This window comes from Nicotiana sylvestris, chromosome 7 (genome assembly GCF_000393655.2).
Source record: "Nicotiana sylvestris chromosome 7, ASM39365v2, whole genome shotgun sequence".
Taxonomy (NCBI): Eukaryota; Viridiplantae; Streptophyta; class Magnoliopsida; order Solanales; family Solanaceae; genus Nicotiana; species Nicotiana sylvestris.
Genome location: NC_091063.1, coordinates 52,645,806 through 52,663,420, shown reverse-complemented (window position 1 = coordinate 52,663,420; position 17,615 = coordinate 52,645,806). Strand labels below are relative to the sequence as shown.

At 43.5% G+C, this 17,615-nt stretch overlaps 1 protein-coding gene and 1 non-coding gene across 2 annotated transcripts; both read right to left on the bottom strand.

Annotated features, from left to right (window-relative positions):
- Window positions 1-6,729: 6,729 nt before the first annotated feature.
- Window positions 6,730-6,873, bottom strand: LOC138874287 (U4 spliceosomal RNA). Its single transcript, XR_011401328.1, has one exon. It is a non-coding gene; the product is annotated as a U4 spliceosomal RNA (small nuclear RNA).
- An 814-nt stretch (window positions 6,874-7,687) lies between these two features.
- On the bottom strand, window positions 7,688-9,367 carry LOC104238147 (CASP-like protein 2A1). Its single transcript, XM_009792436.2, has 3 exons — window positions 9,024-9,367; window positions 8,712-8,829; window positions 7,688-8,092 (listed from the first exon to the last, which is right to left on the bottom strand). The coding sequence occupies exons 1-3, from the start codon at window positions 9,239-9,241 to the stop codon at window positions 7,820-7,822; spliced, it is 609 nt and encodes a 202-aa protein (XP_009790738.1). The 5' UTR covers window positions 9,242-9,367; the 3' UTR covers window positions 7,688-7,819.
- Between the last annotated feature and the right edge of the window lie 8,248 nt (window positions 9,368-17,615).

The following is a 17,615-nucleotide window of genomic DNA, read 5'->3' as shown; positions in this document are numbered from 1 at the left end:
ATTCATAACTTGATGTTTCCTCTTTCACGATGCCCAAAAGATCATCGATTTACATCTTTCTTTAGAAGAAAATAGAAGGAGAGAATGTAGAGAGAAAGAAAGAATCCAAACCCCCCTTCCTTTGGGGAATTCATCCCCTATATATAGTTCTGAGACCATGACCACCTTCTCCGGTCGGTCTGCCCTTACGCTGTGGCCTTTTCATCGTTACTTAAGTATTGTCTTTTGACCCACTGTATACTGTGGATACTTAGACCGAAGTAGGTCGTGATGGTCCTCGCTACCCCGCCCCTTAGGCGAGGTTCTAACTGGGTCGGCTACTGTGGTCAGATTTTGACTTATACAGTTAGTCCCTCCGTCCGTCGGGGTCGTCTATCGGCGGGCCCGGTGGGCGGATTATGATTTTGAACACTTAGGAGAAATCTGACTGTTCGTGCCTTGTACGTAGTCTTTGGATCGAGGCGATGGGACGACGCTACAATGGTGCCCTTGGGACCATCGCGACCGTTCGGAATCGAAGCGTTTGTTCGATTTGAAACGTCGTTTGTGGCTACTGTCATTATGACACACGTTTCCTGGTGATTGAACCGTTTCGTGCCCTTATCAATTTCGACTGGCGAGTCTTGGTTTTTCCGCTTGGGGAATTTATGTCCTTATAAATATAGGAAAGACACCAATATAGGAAAGATTTATGTCCTTATAAATGTCCTTATAAATATAGGAAAGACACCAATTTATGCCCTTATCAATTTCTGTTTCGTACACTTTCTAGCTTTTGTTGAGAGAACATTGTAAATCTTCCTATTCTCACATACTTTCAGATTTTCGATCTTCTTTGGTTAGACGGAAATTTTCACCCCCATCTCTTCTTCTTCTTAAGCCCTTTGTTCCATTAAATCGATATACATAGCTGGTAGTTCTTCCCGCGCTGATAATCCTGCCGCAATTCTGGCATCGGAAAGTGATGTCTCTGCTCCCAGAGGAGTGGAAGTGATAGAGGAGGAGGGGATTCCGACGACGACCGAAATACTGCCTTGCCCTGGAAAGCCGTGGAACGATTTCCATAGTTCCTGCCTGAGAAGAGACGGAACCCGCTCCCTCGGTTATGACTGAGGCAGATATTGCGGAGATGCGGGCAAAATGGGGGATCCCTCGCAATGTTGAAATGTTTCCAGTGGTGGGAGACGATATCATACATTTCGATCGCCCGAGATATTATGCGTTGTATGCCTACCCCTTCATCGTCGGGTATACGCTGCCTCTCCCCCCTTGGTGGTAGATTTCTGCCATTTTTACGAGGTGTGTTCGGCTCAACTTTCGTCGTACTTGTATAAATTGTTCCTCATGCTGCTCAAGTTCGCGGAACTTGCTGGTCGGGAGATCACTTTGAGACACATACTCAATATCTTTGCCCCTCAACTCATTCGAGGCACGATGATCCACATGCGCCATCGAGGGACAAAGAGCTTGGTGGTGAAGATGGACGACAGGGCCAACCGTCGCTTTTACGAGAATTAGTTTTATGTGCGGATCTAGCACCTTGTGGAGGATCCTGCAGAATTCCGTGAGAGATGGAACTTTGCATATAAGTTTTTATATTTTTTGGTCGGAATGATAGTCGACCACTTCTCTTTAGGCGGTATTGAACGGTTTTTACTTTTGCAACTGTAAGACTACCCCCTGTGCCTGTCGACGACATCCACGACTGGGTGAACACCATTCTTCCTCATACGGTGGGAGTTCGCGTATGGTCGTCCTTCTTTGAGAAATATGGGCGTAAGCCCCTTATTGGTAAGTAGTTTTACCGCAGTCTCTGTTTTCCGTTTTGCAATTTGGCTTTATTGTTTATATGGCATTTTATCTCTAGTAGGTAGAGTGCGAAGGGTGAGGGCTCCTCCACTTACATTTCGTCAGCCAACATCCTCTGCTCGGCCCGTTTTGAGGCCTGCTGCCTGATATATGGCAAGGGCTGCTCAAGTTGAGTCTGCGACCGTGGCCGTCTGCGCGGAAACTGTTCCTTAATCTGAGGCCCCGGCTTCTGCTATCTGCCCAACGGGGGAGCCTTCCCTTACTGAAGATGGCGAGGGGCCGTCAAAGAGACGACGAGTGAAGACCAAAATAACTCCGTTAACCATGATATGCTTAGAGGACAACGCCCCCTTAATGGAGTCAGAGACCGGGAATGATGCTAACATGTCTTCAGAGGTGGAGGCGGTCGCCGTGATCAACCCGTCGATAGAGATTCCGGCCGTTACGAGTGACCAACAGACTACTGCGACGGAGAGTCGGAGTCCCGAGGCCGCTGCTGTTACTTTGGGTGGGCCTTCATCTTCTGTACCGGGTCGTGCCCCTACTTTGGCCGCAGAGAGGGGAAAAGGCGTCGTGGTCGATGGCTATAAATCTGAGGCTAATCTTGATCCTGACGAGCTGATCTTGATCTTGATGACGTCAGGATGTTTGAAGAGGGCCTTACCTGTTTGGTGGTTCATGGGGGAGGCCCGTCTCGTATACTTGAAATCTCATTGAATATGCATTTTGACCTTTTGTGCTCCGCCACCGAGAGCAAGGCTCTCCAGGACGTTCGTGATATTGATTTGATGCGCGAAGTGGACGCTATGAGCCTGAGGGTAAGTTTCCCTTTTCTTTTATGCTCTTCATTTTTAGCGACCTAGCCTTAACCCATCTCCTTATTTTTAGACGTACATGGTGGAGATTGAGCGTGCTCGTAGGGACGACACTCGGGAAAAGATTTTCCTGACGATGTTGGAGAAATATCGACACTACTGCAACAAGTGTCATGAAATGCACGAGCGGCTGAAGGCGAACGCCGATGATCGATCCCTTGGCGAAGAACTGGAGAAGAGGGATCAGGAATTGATGCAGGCTATTCGCAGGAGCAGCGTGCTCGAGGAGCAACTTCGTGCAAAGGACGAAGAACTTGAGTTGGGCAAAGGGGTTGCCGCTGAGTGTGAGCATCTTCAGGCAAAGGTGCAGTCGATGTAGTCCGAGATGGATCAGAATGCCATCAGGGTCGAGGCGATGAGTGTAGAGTGGGTGGGAAAGTTAGCTGAACTGGAGAGAAAGGTTTTCGGGTTGGAGAATATTGAGAGTGCATGGGCATCGGCTTCAGCGAGGGCGACGGCTTTAGAGGACACTATCCACGTTCTTTAATCCGAGCAGGAATCTGAGAGGGCGGCGATGACGCTTAGGGAGGCGAGGCTTGAAGAGCGTATTGGTGACATTGACCGGGAAGCGTCGACTTTGGGGGACCGGGTCGCTGCTCTTGAAGCCGAGAAGGTGCAATTGTTGTCCTAAGTCGAATCTGCCTCCGCCGCCGTTCCCCGTCATCTACATGAGCTTTAGGTACATGCTGAGGCCCAGCGGGACATATATAAGAATTTGTGGGAAGCGGGCAATGTTTCTGAGGCTGCATATGAAGAAGCACGAGCAAAGGCACGTGAGGCTTGTGTTAATTACGGATATGATCCTGCGACGCCGGGGGCCGACGAGGATGTTGATAACGAAGAGATACTTCCTGGAGATGGTGGTGAGGAGGACGGCGGTGATGACACCGAGTGAAAGAATTGTTTATCTTTATGCTGTTTCTTTTTTTATCTTGTTTGTTGACTGTGTTGTTCTTTTTTTTTTTGGACTTGCCCGGCTTTTAGCCGTATGTAATTAGTGACTATTTGCGCAACTGCTTTAAATAAAAAGAAGTTTTAATTGGTGTATGTCTTTTGTGCTCCCCTTCCTTTTCCTTTGCATAATTTTGGCGTGAAATTTTGGATTTCCTCTATTCCTAATTTTCAAGGAGTTTAATCTCAGTCGGACCGAGTTGGACTTCGTCGTGTGAGTCTGAATAGAGTCATTGAACCGCCTATTTGGGCGAGGTCAACAAGCGACTATTTGCTTTGGGCGGATCCGCTTTTGACTTGAAACGAGATTTTATAACTATTTGCCTTAAAGGTGTTATTTCGAACTTTCGTCGAAATATTAACCCGTCGTTGTTTGATCGAGGTCGAACTCTTCTCTTTGGCGAAGGCCTTGGCCTTAAGGGTGTTATTTTGAACTTTCGTCAAAATATTAACCCGTCGTTATTCGATCAAGGTCGAACTCTTCTCTTTGGCTAAGGCCCTTGTCCTTAAAGGTGTTATTTCGATCTTTCGTCGAAATATTACCCGTCGTTGTTCGATCGAGGTCGAACTCTTTTCTTTGGCAAAGGCCCTTGGCCTTAAGGGTGTTATTTCAAACTTTCGTCAAAATATTAACCCGTCGTTGTTCGATCGAGGTCGAACTCTTCTCTTTGGCGAAGTCCCTTGGCCTTAAGGGTGTTATTTCGAACTTTCATCAAAATATTAACCCGTTGTTGTTTGATCGAGGTCGAACTCTTCTCTTTGGTAAAAGCCCTTGGCCTTAAGGGTGTTATTTCGAACTTTTGTCGAAATATTAACCTGTTGTTGTTCGATCGAGGTCGAACTCTTCTCTTTGGAGAAGGCCCTTGGCCTTAAGGGTGTTATTTCGAACTTTTGTCGAAATATTAACCTGTCGTTGTTCGATCGAGGTCGAACTCTTCTCTTTAGCGAAGGCCCTTGGCCTTAATGGTGTTATTTCAAACTTTTGTCTAAATATTACCAGTCTTTGTTCGATCGAGGTCGAACTCTTCTTTTTGGCGAAGGCCCTTGGCCTTAAGGGTGTTATTTTGAACTTTCGTCGAAATATTACCCGTCGTTGTTCGATCGAGGTCGAACACTTCTCTTTGGCGAAGGCCTTCGGCCTTAAGAGTATTATTTCGAACTTTCGTCGAAATATTAACCCGTTGTTGTTCGATCGAGGTTGAATTCTTTTCTCTCTTCTCTTTGGCGAAGGCCCTTGGACTTAAGGGTGTTATTTCAAACTTTCGTCGAAATATTAACCCGTCGTTGTTCGATCGAGGTCGAACACTTCTCTTTGGCGAAGGCCTTTGGCCTTAAGAGTATTATTTCGAACTTTTGTCGAAATATTAACCCGTTGTTGTTCGATCGAGGTCAAATTCTTTTCTCTCTTCTCTTTGGCGAAGGCCCCTGGTCTTAGGGGTGTTATTTTGAACTTTTGTCGAAATATTAACCCGTCGTTGTTCGATCGAGGTCGAACTCTTCTCTTTGGCGAAGGCCCTTGGCCTTAAGGGTGTTATTTCGAACTTTTGTCAAAATATTACCCGACATTGTTCGATCGAGATCAAACTCTTCTTTTTGGCGAAGGCCCCTGGTCTTAAGGGTGTTATTTTGAACTTTCGTCAAAATATTAACCCGTTGTTGTTCTATCGAGGTCGAACTCTTCTTTTTGGTGAAGGCCCTTGGCTTTAAGGGTTTTATTTCGAACTTTCGTCAAAACATTAACCCGTCGTCAGTCCCAGTTTTTTGGAGAGTCGGGTATCCTCCGGGGGAGTCCCAGTTCTGCTCAACCACTGTGCTTCCTGGGTGAGTCCCAGTTCGCTTAACTTTGTTTGCATCGGGGAGTGTAATGTCGTAGAGTACGAAACTTTGCTGTTTTGCTCACATTCGTTTCGTGCACACATTGAGGTTTCCTTGTCTAATCCTTTCGCCTTCCGGTCTGGAGATGTCCATGGTAGGCGGGACGATGAATTATACTTTGAACTTGGGGATGTTTCCCTCGTCGAATCGGTCCCTAAGTCCCCGGGAAAACCCTATTGGGACAACTCCTAGGTGAGGTAGAGAGAGTACATTTTAAGGGGCATCATTTTCTAGAAGTTGGCTTGTCAGGTGGGCGATATTTCATAGCAGTTTGTAGTAGTTTTTCATTCTCCAGTTGAGATGTTTCTTTGCTCGCTCGCCTGTGTGGCGCTTGTGTTCCTGTTTGAATGACCGACAGAAGGTGAGCCGAAGTGATATCTTCCTTACCCCTATCCGATGAGTCGGTAAATGAGGGTGGATTTATAGCGTTGCTCGTTTTGCCTGGCATTTCGAAATTCGGTGGTCGTGCTCAGTTCTCTTTCTCCTTCTATTTTGTACTTTTGAACTGCGTGGGTTGGGCTTTCCTTAGCTCATTCATGGATCGCCCGATGTACAGGGGAGGATGTTGGTTGTAACTTCTACTTGCATATAGCATCATGATCTAGATTAACACGTGAGGTTTACTTACCGCTCTTTTTGGTGAGTGATCATATTTCCAGGTTTTTGATCTGGGAGAGACTAGGAAATTTCACTAAGAAATCCCCACAGATGGCGCCAAATTATTTGACCAAAAGATGCTAAAACCTTTTTGAGTAAAACAATTAATAATAATGATGAGGTCAATCTTAGTCAAACATAAAAAATCCTAGATCTGGAAATGAATCGGAAAGTAATGAATAAAATAAAATAAGACCGAGCAATCTTCATTCATAACTTGATGATTCCTCTTTCATGATGCCCAAAAGGTCATCGATTTTACATCTTTCTTTAGAAGAAAATAGAAGGAGAGAATGTAGAGAGAGAGAAAAAATCCAAAAAGCCCCCTCCCCTTCCCCCCTCTTCCTTTTGGGGAATTCATCCCCTATATATAGTTCTAAGATTATGACCACCTTCTCCGGTCGGTCTGCCCTTATGCTGTGGCCTTTTCATCGTTACTTAAGTATTGTCTTTTGACCCACTGTACATTGTGGATACTTAGACCGAAGTAGCTCGTGATGGTCCTCGCTACCCCACCCCTTAGGCGGGGTTCTAACTAGACCGACTACTGTGGTAAGATTTTGACCTATACAAGCCCTTCCAAAAATTCTAAACGGCCAAGGGCAAACCCAGGCCGAAGAGGGGGTTTGGAAATGGTTTTCAACCAGCAATAGACGCGCCTAGGTTAGAACCTCAGTAGCTGCGTCATTGCCCCAAGCGCAAAGATTGGTAATAGATGTTAAAACATGTAATAGTGGAGATTATGCTTTTTAACTGTTTGTACAAAAAATTTCAGCATGGCCATTGCATGATGTCCTCTTCAGCATGACCTTTCTTCTAGTGCATTGCATCTTGTGATTGTGGAATGATCAGACATCAGAGTAAGGTTTGCTTCGTGAGTCTTTGGCGTACTCGTTACTATATTAGACCCTTTAAATACTCATATTTCCTGCTTGGAAAATCTTTATTTTGCATTTTGTGTTTTTTGTTGCAATTTTGCATGGTTGTATTTGTGGTGCATGGATGTACCAAGTAGGATGTAATGGAGTTGTTTTTGAAGTGCTTGGGATGTGGATTTTATTGTCAACTATATTGTGATTTGTCCAAGAATGGACACAAGTGTAGGTTACTCACATAAGTGGTTTCTTTGTTTAAACTTAGCATTAGGTCTTGGATGCAATTAGCACATAGTCTAATCTCAATATGGTCTAAGCAAACTGGCATATTAATTGGTAGTATAATTTTTAGTAAGCACCTTGCATGTGGCATATATTGAGTATATATTTTTAGTATGCACCTTGCATTTAGCATGTATTGAGTATATAGAGTAACCACCTTGCACTTGGCATCTGTTGAGCTATGCTTAATTACAACTTAATAGAAACCTTTTGCGAGATTAGTTTGCCTTTCTTTAAGAGAACACCTAAGAGCAGCTACAATCACAAGAGCATGAACGTATAAATGAGTTAAAACAACTGAACACATGGGGCTAGAGAATGATGTGAATACCACAGTTCTACCAGCTAAAACAACATCCTCTATTGCACCTAAATGCCATTTTTTATTGACATCTGCTGTGTACATGAGATGGTGGAAGTAAAAACTTGTGCACCACTTAGCCTAAACAAAGAGGGAAATGCAGATGTCTTTGATCATGGATCGATATGGTACTCTCAATACGCCGCAACCTCAATACCCCCCTTGTTATTATACAACTCAACTGGTGCATCATATTTGCTGAAAAGTCGGTAAGATGAAAGCAGCGAAAGCATTGCATAGCAAAGGCTTACTATGAAAGTAACAGATACAGATGCTGTGGCTTTATGGCAAAAACCTCCAAATGAGCCACATGACTCACTCCATGTAACCGCTGTGTCCCCTTTATAGGCCAGATACACCACCTCTGTTGACGCAGCTCCGGCAGCCAGTATTATGTATGTCAGTATCTGCAGGCAAGAGGCACAATCAGGGTCGGTTGGTAGGTTCAATTGAACCCATTGCTTTCGATTGGAACGATATACAAAATAAATTTATAATCTTTATATATATATAATAAGATCAATTCATTTTGAATTCACTAATTCTAAATCCTGAATTCACTTCTGCAAGTATTTTATTTTAGTATAGTGGTGGCAAAATGGATTGAAAACACAATTATCGATCCATATTATCCACTAAAAATGGATTGAATAATGAACTTTTTAAAAACGGGTCAAATATGGATAAGATCCGTATTATCCACTTAAAAATGGATAATCAATGGGTTTAACATACATATTTGCAAGGACTCAAATTGGGGCTCCTCACGTTTGAGAGACTAGAATTCTCTCAAAACGTGACCATATTCAAGAAGCCCCGCCGGTTAACCCATTTTCTATCCGTATTAAGTATGATTAAGTATGAGTTTGGGTCGGATAATTTATTTTTCAACCCCGCCCACCTTCGACCCGACCCGTCCTGCCCATTTGTCACTACTCCTGGTTTAGGGTGATGGTCAAATGCAAATTCAGATGCAGGGTGCCTTAGAAATACAGCTTAATCAAGATCGACAGTGTAGAAAAGAACCTGATCAAGGAGGAAGAAAGTCCAGGCTCTAGACATGGTAATGGGACGAGGAACAGCTGCGACTATTGCTGATAGAAGAGAATAACCTGCACAAATGCCATTTGCATGGACCAAGTACCTGCAGCAGATTCAAGATTTGAACCTCATAAGCCATGACTACAAATTTCTCACAAAATCCACCAACCATCGGCTTCACTTTCACCAAAATTCACACCTTATAAGGTAATTACAGCTTATTCTATGACTAGCATTAATTGGTAACTGTTACCTAATTAAGAAATAGATAAATGAAGAGAAGAGTAAAATAGTTACCTGAAGGTTCCAAGGTCAGAGTAGGAAAGGGAACCAAAGTCATTAGTTTGGGAATTCTTGAGCATAATAACAAGAGCCACAACACAAAGCCCCATGGGTAGCAAACGTAGCACAGTCTCAGCCGTTCGCATGCTACTGCTTCCATTCTCATCTTCAAATTCTTGTGACCCTTTCTGTAGAGGAGTACTTCCAGCCATTTTCTGTCTTGAATCCTCCATCTTTGGAATGAATATTCTACTCTCCTCCTAATTTTTTTTTTTTTTTTTACAGTATAGAAATGATTATGGTAAAGGAGAAAGTGAGGGGAGATGTGAATGATAGGTAGCTAGTCACTACTTATTAATAATGGACTTTAGCTGAGGAGTTGAGTAGTTGGGAGGAATTAAATGCGATCAATCAAAGCTTGCCACACTTTTCCATGCAACAAAGAAAAATTGTGATGGATAACTATCCTCCTAGCTAGCTACCCTAATTGACCAACTATTTTACTCTCTCTTCATAAGTGCGTGTCCCTATCCTGACATCTTTGGGAATACATTCAAGAATCAAGTTTCTGCTGCATGTACAAGTATGAGCCTTCCAAGAAAACGAAGAAATAAGAATAGGGTCCCAACCCCATGTAGACCAATTTCTCCTACTTATTACTTCACGCGTTTACTTTTAGTTGTCAAATATTCTAAAAATAAATTCTCTTTTATATGTCACTTTTAGCGTATTAAGAAAAGATTATTTCCTTTTTTTTGTTATACACACAACATTATTTACTCATTTCCAATTATTTTTTTAAAATCGTTAAAAATATATATCAATTAATATGAGTATCATGATAAATTATACACTTCATTTATTATTTTTAAGAGACGTAAAAAGTCAAAACGTAACAAGTAAAAGTGATGATCGGAGGGAGTAACTACATTTTGCCCCCTCCTATCTATTTTAAATGTAGTTTGAAATAATTCATTTATTAAGAAAATTACTTAAATCATTAATTATAAGGATTTTTTGATTAAATTATCTTTTATCTCTCCTTAAAATGACTATAAATGTTGAGAGACTTTTCTTAAAAAATTATGTATACCATTTACATGGAGCAAGGGTAGATTTGGATCAAATTTGTTTCGCTGAAATGACATTTAAAATGGACTGACGTAGTAGTTTTTTACCTCAATATTATAAGATTTAACTCTTGTAATGAAAAAATAGTTTAACTATGTATTTTATATATCACAGAGAACAAAATTAGCCGAAAATGTTAAATTTGGTTCCAAAAAGTAAAGGTATTCTACACAATGTTAGAATTACTATGCAACTATACTCACATCAACAATTCACCTTACAAATATATCTATATGGTGTCACTTAATTATACAAACTTCATTTTTATAGACAAAATCTAATCCCATTCTCTTTCACTGTATGATTGTATGGGTCCAAATTTGAACAACCACGATCGTTGATGAATACGACGAACGACGAGATCCTCGTAGTTCGACATCCCGCAGAGGATGACCTTAAGGCGAACAAGAGACTGTACGACCCTTGCAGTAGTGCAGGCCCATTAGGAAACATTAGGAATATTCTTTCGAATGTTCCCTTGTATAAACGATTGATCAGGTTTGATCCCTTATATATATAGAGCGTAAAACAACCTCTTTCCTAACCCATAATACTTGCTGTAAACTTGCTTACATAAACGATTGATCGGTTTGCGATTTAAGTTTTTTTAAAAGGGATAAAGAGTTCTTATCCTCTGCACTCTCCTTGTCTATCTTTTGTTCTAGAAATTATTATGCTTAACTAAGATTTACCCATTTATTTTCTTTGATTGATTTATTCAAAAAGGTTCCAATATCTTTTGAGTCAAACAATTTGGCGCCGTTTGTGGGAATAGTTTTGTCTAGATTCTTGAAAGAAATAATCACCTCTTCTTAGCCTCACAAAGGCTAACTATGGCAGGAAAGGGAGAAACAAGGCTAAAGGCGATAGTAGGTGTCACGAGCAACCTCCTGAATTCCCTCAATGAAGCCGGTGGGGAAGACAATGAAAACGCAACGCCAAGTGCTACACCTGAGGGAGAGATCTCGCCCCCCTAATTGTCTCGCGCGAGAGGGAAACCTCAACATCCACAGCCGGAGAAGCACCACCGACCGTGAGAAGGCTATTAGAAGAATGGTTGACAAACACCTTGAGCAATATACTCAAGAAACCCGTTCAAAGGGATATCGAAGGCACAATACCCACAGAAACCGCAGCTATCGCCGATGAGCCAGAAACTCCGCGAACAGGTAACACTCATAATGTCATTGATGCAGGCAACAATGCACTTGCGACCATCTTAAAGAAAATAGAAAAGATGGAAAATGAGAACAAAACACTCCGCGACCAGATAAAAGAGCATGAGGAAAGGGTTGATAAAATACCAGGCGCTCTGAAGTTGCTACCAAAATGTGATGTGGCCGATTCGTCAAACAACCCTACAACGAAGGGGCAGCTCCCCACTCTATTCCGAAAACCTTCAAAATGCAGCCATATTTGAAAATATATGATGGCACAACGGACCCGAAGGATCACTTAATCTATTACGTTATTGCAGTAAAATGTAACGATCTCTCAAAAGAACATATGCCGTCAGTGCTGCTGAAAAAGTTCGGCGAAACTCTGACAGGGGGAACATTTACATGGTATTCCCAACTACCAGCATGATCGATATCAACGTTCGAAGAAATGGTAGATAAGTTCGTCACCGCTCACGCGGAAGCGAAAAAGGCAGAAGCCATGGTAAATGATATCTTCGCCGTCAGGCAGACGACGGGCGAGGGACTTCGGGATTTCCTAGCCCGATTCAACAGGGTAAGGATGAGCCTACCAAACGTGTCAGAAAAGATGGCGGTAGTAGCCCAAAATAGGTTAAACAGAAACAGGTCAAAAGCAACCAAAAAGCTGCTAAGTAGACTCATGAAGTACCCCCCACCACGTAGGAAGAGATCCATAATGCCTATTACGCCGAAGTGAAGGCAGACGAGGATGACCTGAACGTCCCGATCCAGCGACTAACATCGGTCCAAATCGAAGCAAGGAGAGATTTCCGCAACGACGGCCGAAGGGACCAACTACCCCGTTTCAATCGGGAAAGGCACTAGCCCTATATCCGAACATCCAACCCACCTCCTCCACGACATGCAGATGCCGCGCCTCGACACACCGCACCACCCTAAAACGAAAGAGGTATGCCTCCACTGTTATATGCTCATAACTTTTGTGTTTCTCCTTCAGAAATAGTGTACGCATTGGAAAAGCTCGGAACAAAGGTATAGTGGCCGCAAAAGATGAAGTTAGATCCGAGCACCCGGAGATCGAACGTTCTGTGAGAATTCCACCAGGAAAGGGGGCACAAGACCGAGGACTGCATAGGTCTACGACAAGAAGTGGTAAGAATGCTAAATCAGGGACACCTGAAAGAACTACTGAGCGACCGATGACGGGTCAACTTCGCTCGTGGGCGCGATCAACTTCAAGGACCTCCAAGACCAACATCGCCAGCTTGTACCATACAAATGATCATTAGCGGCAGTGACGATATGATAATCAACCATGTGAAGTTCACCACCACGCACAAACTCAAACGGACAGTCGCCCACGAACGGTATGATGACCTCGAAGATAGTATCATCTTCGATAAGTTGGATACCAACGGTTTGTATTTCGCTCTTTATGATGCTTTGGTTATAACTTTACATATTGCGGATACCGACGTAAAGAGAATAATGGTGGATGACAGAAGTGGCGTGTGTATTATTCACCCACGAGTTCTCATGCAGATGAGGCTCGAGGATATAATAGTACCGCATTGCATAATACTAACGGGTTTTAAAAATGCAGTAGAGCGAACCTCTAGAGAGATAGTGCTACCCATTCTGGAAGGAGGAGTCATCCTGGAGACGATGTTCCACGTCATGAATCAGGAGATAGCCTACAACGCCATCATAGGGCGTCCATGGATACACGCCATGCGAGCCATCCCGTTAAGTTTCTATCAAAGATATTCAGCATCCGAGGCGAGCAACGCACCGCCCAAGAATGCTACCGGATCTCCCAAGATTGCACACACACCAAACAACTAAAAGGGGCAAGTGCAGAAGCATATCAATCAGCCATATATGGAACCAGACCCGACGTACAAATAAATGCCATTAAAGACCCGGATGTCGTAGAGGCTTGCAAGGCAACCATAGAAGATCTCGACCTCGTCCAACTAGACAACACCGATAGCACGGAAAAGGTTTATATCGGACACAACCTCTCAGAACCAGGTAAGTATCATGAGTTCTTAACTAACAATGCCAATTTGTTTGCCTTTTCCCATTCAGATATGCCACGAATCCCAAGGGACATCGCCACACATAGGCTGAATGTCGATACTCCGCCAGTACGACAACTGGGGAGAAAGTTCAATGCCACCATCAATGAGGCGGTCAGCGAAGAAGTTGATAAATTACTCGCTAATGGTTCCATCCGAGAATCGAAATATCCCCAATGGGTGGCCAATGTGGTCACGGTAAAAAAGAACGGGAAATGGTGGATGTGTGTCGACTTCACCGACCTGAACAAAGCATGCCCGAAAGATTCCTTTCTGTTACCACATATTGACCAGCTCATCGACGCAATGGCGGGACACGAACTACTGATCTTCTTAGACGCCTACTCTGCTTACAACCAAATTCTAGTGGCTGAAGAAGATCAAGAAAAGACCACTTTCATCACTCACTAAGGAACGTACTGCTATAAGGTAATGCCGTTCAAACTCAAGAACGCAAAGGTGATGTATCAAAGGTTAGTCACCAAGATGTTCAAAGAACAACTCGGTAAGACCATGGAGGTTTACATCGATGACATGCTGGTAAAGTCGAAAAGAAAGAGGATCACATTGGCCATCTGAAGGAAGCCTTCGAGATACTGATGCAATACGGGATGAAACTAAATCTCGAAAAGTGCGCCTTCAGCGTAACTTCAGGAAAGTTCCTTGGTTTTCTGGTGTCACAAAGGGGTATCAAAGTCAACCCAGATCAGATCAAGGCCATCGAAGGAATACCGGAGACATTGACCAGTAAGAAGCAAGTGCAGAAATTAATAGGACAAATAGCCGCCCTGTCGAGGTTCATTTCGCGATCATCAGACAGATGCCAAAAATTCTTCAATGTGCTAAGGAAAGACCACGGGCTACAGTGGAATTCAGAATGCGCCAACGCCCTGAGAAAGGTGAAAGCATATCTATCTTCGCCACCACTACTCGTCAAGGCAGACCCGGGTGAATGACTACTGGTGTACCTAGCAATCTCCAAAGTTGCGGTAAGTGTAGTCTTGATCCGCGAAAATAAAGGTATGCAATCCCTGATTTACTATATCAGCAAAACCTTAATTGATGCCAAAACAAGGTACCCTCACCTTGAGAAACTAGCTTTGGCATTAGTCGTAGCTTCACGAAAGCTTAGACAATATTTTCAATGTCACCCCATAAAAGTGGTGACAACCTTCCCCCTCAGGGGCATCCTACACAAACCTGAATTATTGGGTTGATTGGCCAAATGGGCTATAGAATTAAGCGAGCACGACATAACATGCCAACCGGGAATTGTTATTAAGTCATAGGTGCTCGCCGATTTCGTCGTTGATTTCAGCGCGGAAATATTGCCTGAAGTAGAGAAGGAGGCGCTCCGCGCTTCCGCACATTCCGACCTCTGGGTCCTCTACATCGATGGTGCATCTAATGCATCAGGATCGGGACTAGGACCCATCCTTGAGGTTCCTACGGGCGAAGTAATTTACCAGTCCATATGATGCCCCGAGATGAATAACAATGAGGCCGTGTATGAAGCTGTGATTGCAAGATTGAAATTAAACCTCAACTATGGCGCTCGACGACTCGTCCTCCATTGCGACTCTCAACTCGTGGTGAACAAGTCACTGGGACTTTCCAAACCAAAGAACAGAGACTATAAAAGTACCAGTCGGAAATTCACAAACTGCTACCAGAATTCGATGAATGCCTCTTCGACCAAATACCCAAGGCGTAGAATATCGAAACAGATGGTCTCGCCAAGCTAGCGACAATCACCAAAAATATCAATAAGGAAAATGTGGTCACTCTTCTCCATTCCACAATAGAACAAGTCGAGGTACATTCTGTAAACCTAACTTGGGACTGGTGAAACCATCTCGTAACATATTTGCAAAATGGAACGCTCCCACAAGATAAGAAAGAAGCCAAAAAGCTTCGAATACATGCAACCAGATACAACCTCGTAAACTGTGATCTCTACAAATGAACGTTCTGCGACCCCCTGGCCAAGTGTCTTGGGCCAAATCAAACAAGGTGAGTACTGTAAGAAGTACATAAGGGGCATTGCGGCGCCCACACGGGAAACCGCACCCTCATCTGATGCCTCATCCGAGCAAGATACTATTGGCCCACCATGAAAAAGAAACCGCGTACTACGTCAGAAAGTGTGAACAGTGTTAAAAGTACGCCCCTATGATACACCAAGCATGGGAACTCCTGTATTTCGTCATTTTGCCATGGCCATTCAGAAAGTGGGGGATGGATATTGTCGGACCCCTCCCGGCAGGACGAGGTAAGGTACACTTCCTTTTGGTTTTAATTGATTATTTTCTAAATGGGTGGAAACAGGTGCATACACTCAAATACGTGAGCAAGAGGTCATTGCATTCACATGGAAAAATATAATATGCCGCTTCGGCATCCCCAAAATAATCAGCTATGACAACGGACCACAGTTCATCGGAAAGAAAACGACTGAGTTTTTCCAAAAATGGCACATCAAGCGAATACTCTCCACACCATACCATCCCACCAGCAACGGCCAAGCCGAATCCTCCAATAAAGTAATACTGAATATATTAAAAAGAAGCTTGAGGACGCCAAAGGGCTATGGCCTAAACTACTACCAGAAGTATTATGGGCATACCGCACTACGCTGAAAACCAGCACAGGCGAGACGCCATATTCACTAGTCTACGGGACTGACGCAGTTATACCCGTTGAGGTCGGAGAGCCTAGCTTGAGATACTCCAACGAAAGTGGACCAAACAATGACGTAAGTAGGCTACAAGATCTGGATAAAGTCAAAGAACGAAGAGACATGGCCCACATAAGAATGGTAGCCCAAAAGCAACAAGTAGAAAGGTATAATAACAAGAAGGCTAAAGTACGACCGCTCAAGGTCGGAGATTACGTCCTCAAAGCTAAAACACAAGCAACAAAAGACCCTAATGAGGGAAAACTGGGAACAAACTAAGATGGACCATACAAAATCACGGCGATAGCAAACAAAGGAGCATTCCAGTTAGAGACAATGGAAGTAAAACTACTCCAAAACAATTAGAATGTCACCCATCTCAAATACTTCCACTTCTGAAAGGAGGCGCCACCTAAGTCATACTCTTTTTCTGTCATCCGGGTTTTGTCCCAATCGGGTTTTCTCGGTGAGGTTTTTAATGAGGCGGCAAGGGGGATGTCTTGAGGTTCGAAGTATTATTCATTACCCCGCCCGTCGACGCGTTCTCCGGGACAAGTAATGAAGGGACTGGATATAGATAATCGAATCTCCATTGTATGTACAAAGTCGACATGTGTTTCCTACAAGAATATAATCAAATCTCCATTGTATATACAAAGTCGACATGTGTTTCCTACAAGAATATAATCAAATCTCCATTGTATGTATAAAGTCGACATGTATTTCCTATGAGAATATGACCAAATCTCCGATGTAAGAGAGAATCCCAATGGCCAAGGCCATCGATGAAAATGTGAGTTCGACCTCGTTTGAACTACGACGGGATCCTACTTCGACGACAGTTCAAAGCAACATCCCAATGGCCAAGGCCATCGACGAAAATGTGAGTTCGATCTCGTTCGAACTACGATGGGATCCTACTTTAATGACAGTTTGATGCAACATCCCAATGGCCAAGGCCATCGAAGAAAATGTGAGTTCGACCTCGTTTGAACTACGATAGGATCCTACTTCGACGACAGTTCGAAGCAACATGCCGATGGCCAAGGCCATCGACGAAAATGTGAGTTCGACCTTGTTCGATTTCACTCGAACAACGATGGGATCCCACTTCGACGATTGTTTGAAAGTAACATCCCAAAGGCTAAAGCCACTACCAAAAGAAAAAGGAATTGACCTCACCCAAAAGCTAAATCGGCTTAACAGTTCGATAGGTATCTCGGATGCCATAGATATTGCAAAGAGCATCACCGAATCGACAAAACAAATTCTACATTACATCAAAATGTTACTTACACCTGTCTTTACAACGGGCCCAAGCATGCCCCCTACAAAAGTGCCAAAACAAAAAGTAAGTACAAATAAAAGGTTACACGTCATCCCCGATTGGTTACACATCTTCGTACCAAGAGTCTGAAGCAAGATGGTTCACATCATTAGAGTTGATGTCATCCCCGTCAGGTGTAAGAGGGTCGTACCTGCATGCCTCACGAGTTGCATGAGCTTTGGTATGCATGAACTGAAGTTCCGCTTTAGTTTCCCTTCCCTCAGTATGAAA

Coding starts and splice junctions, on each gene's coding strand:
- LOC104238147 (XM_009792436.2), bottom strand. CDS start 9,241: ATGGAGGATTCAAGACAGAAAATGGCTGGAAGTACTCCTCTACAGAAA. Junction 8,830..9,023: donor TCTGACCTTGGAACCTTCAG/GTAACTATTTTA, acceptor AATCTGCTGCAG/GTACTTGGTCCATGCAAATG. Junction 8,093..8,711: donor CTTTCTTCCTCCTTGATCAG/GTTCTTTTCTAC, acceptor TCTTGCCTGCAG/ATACTGACATACATAATACT.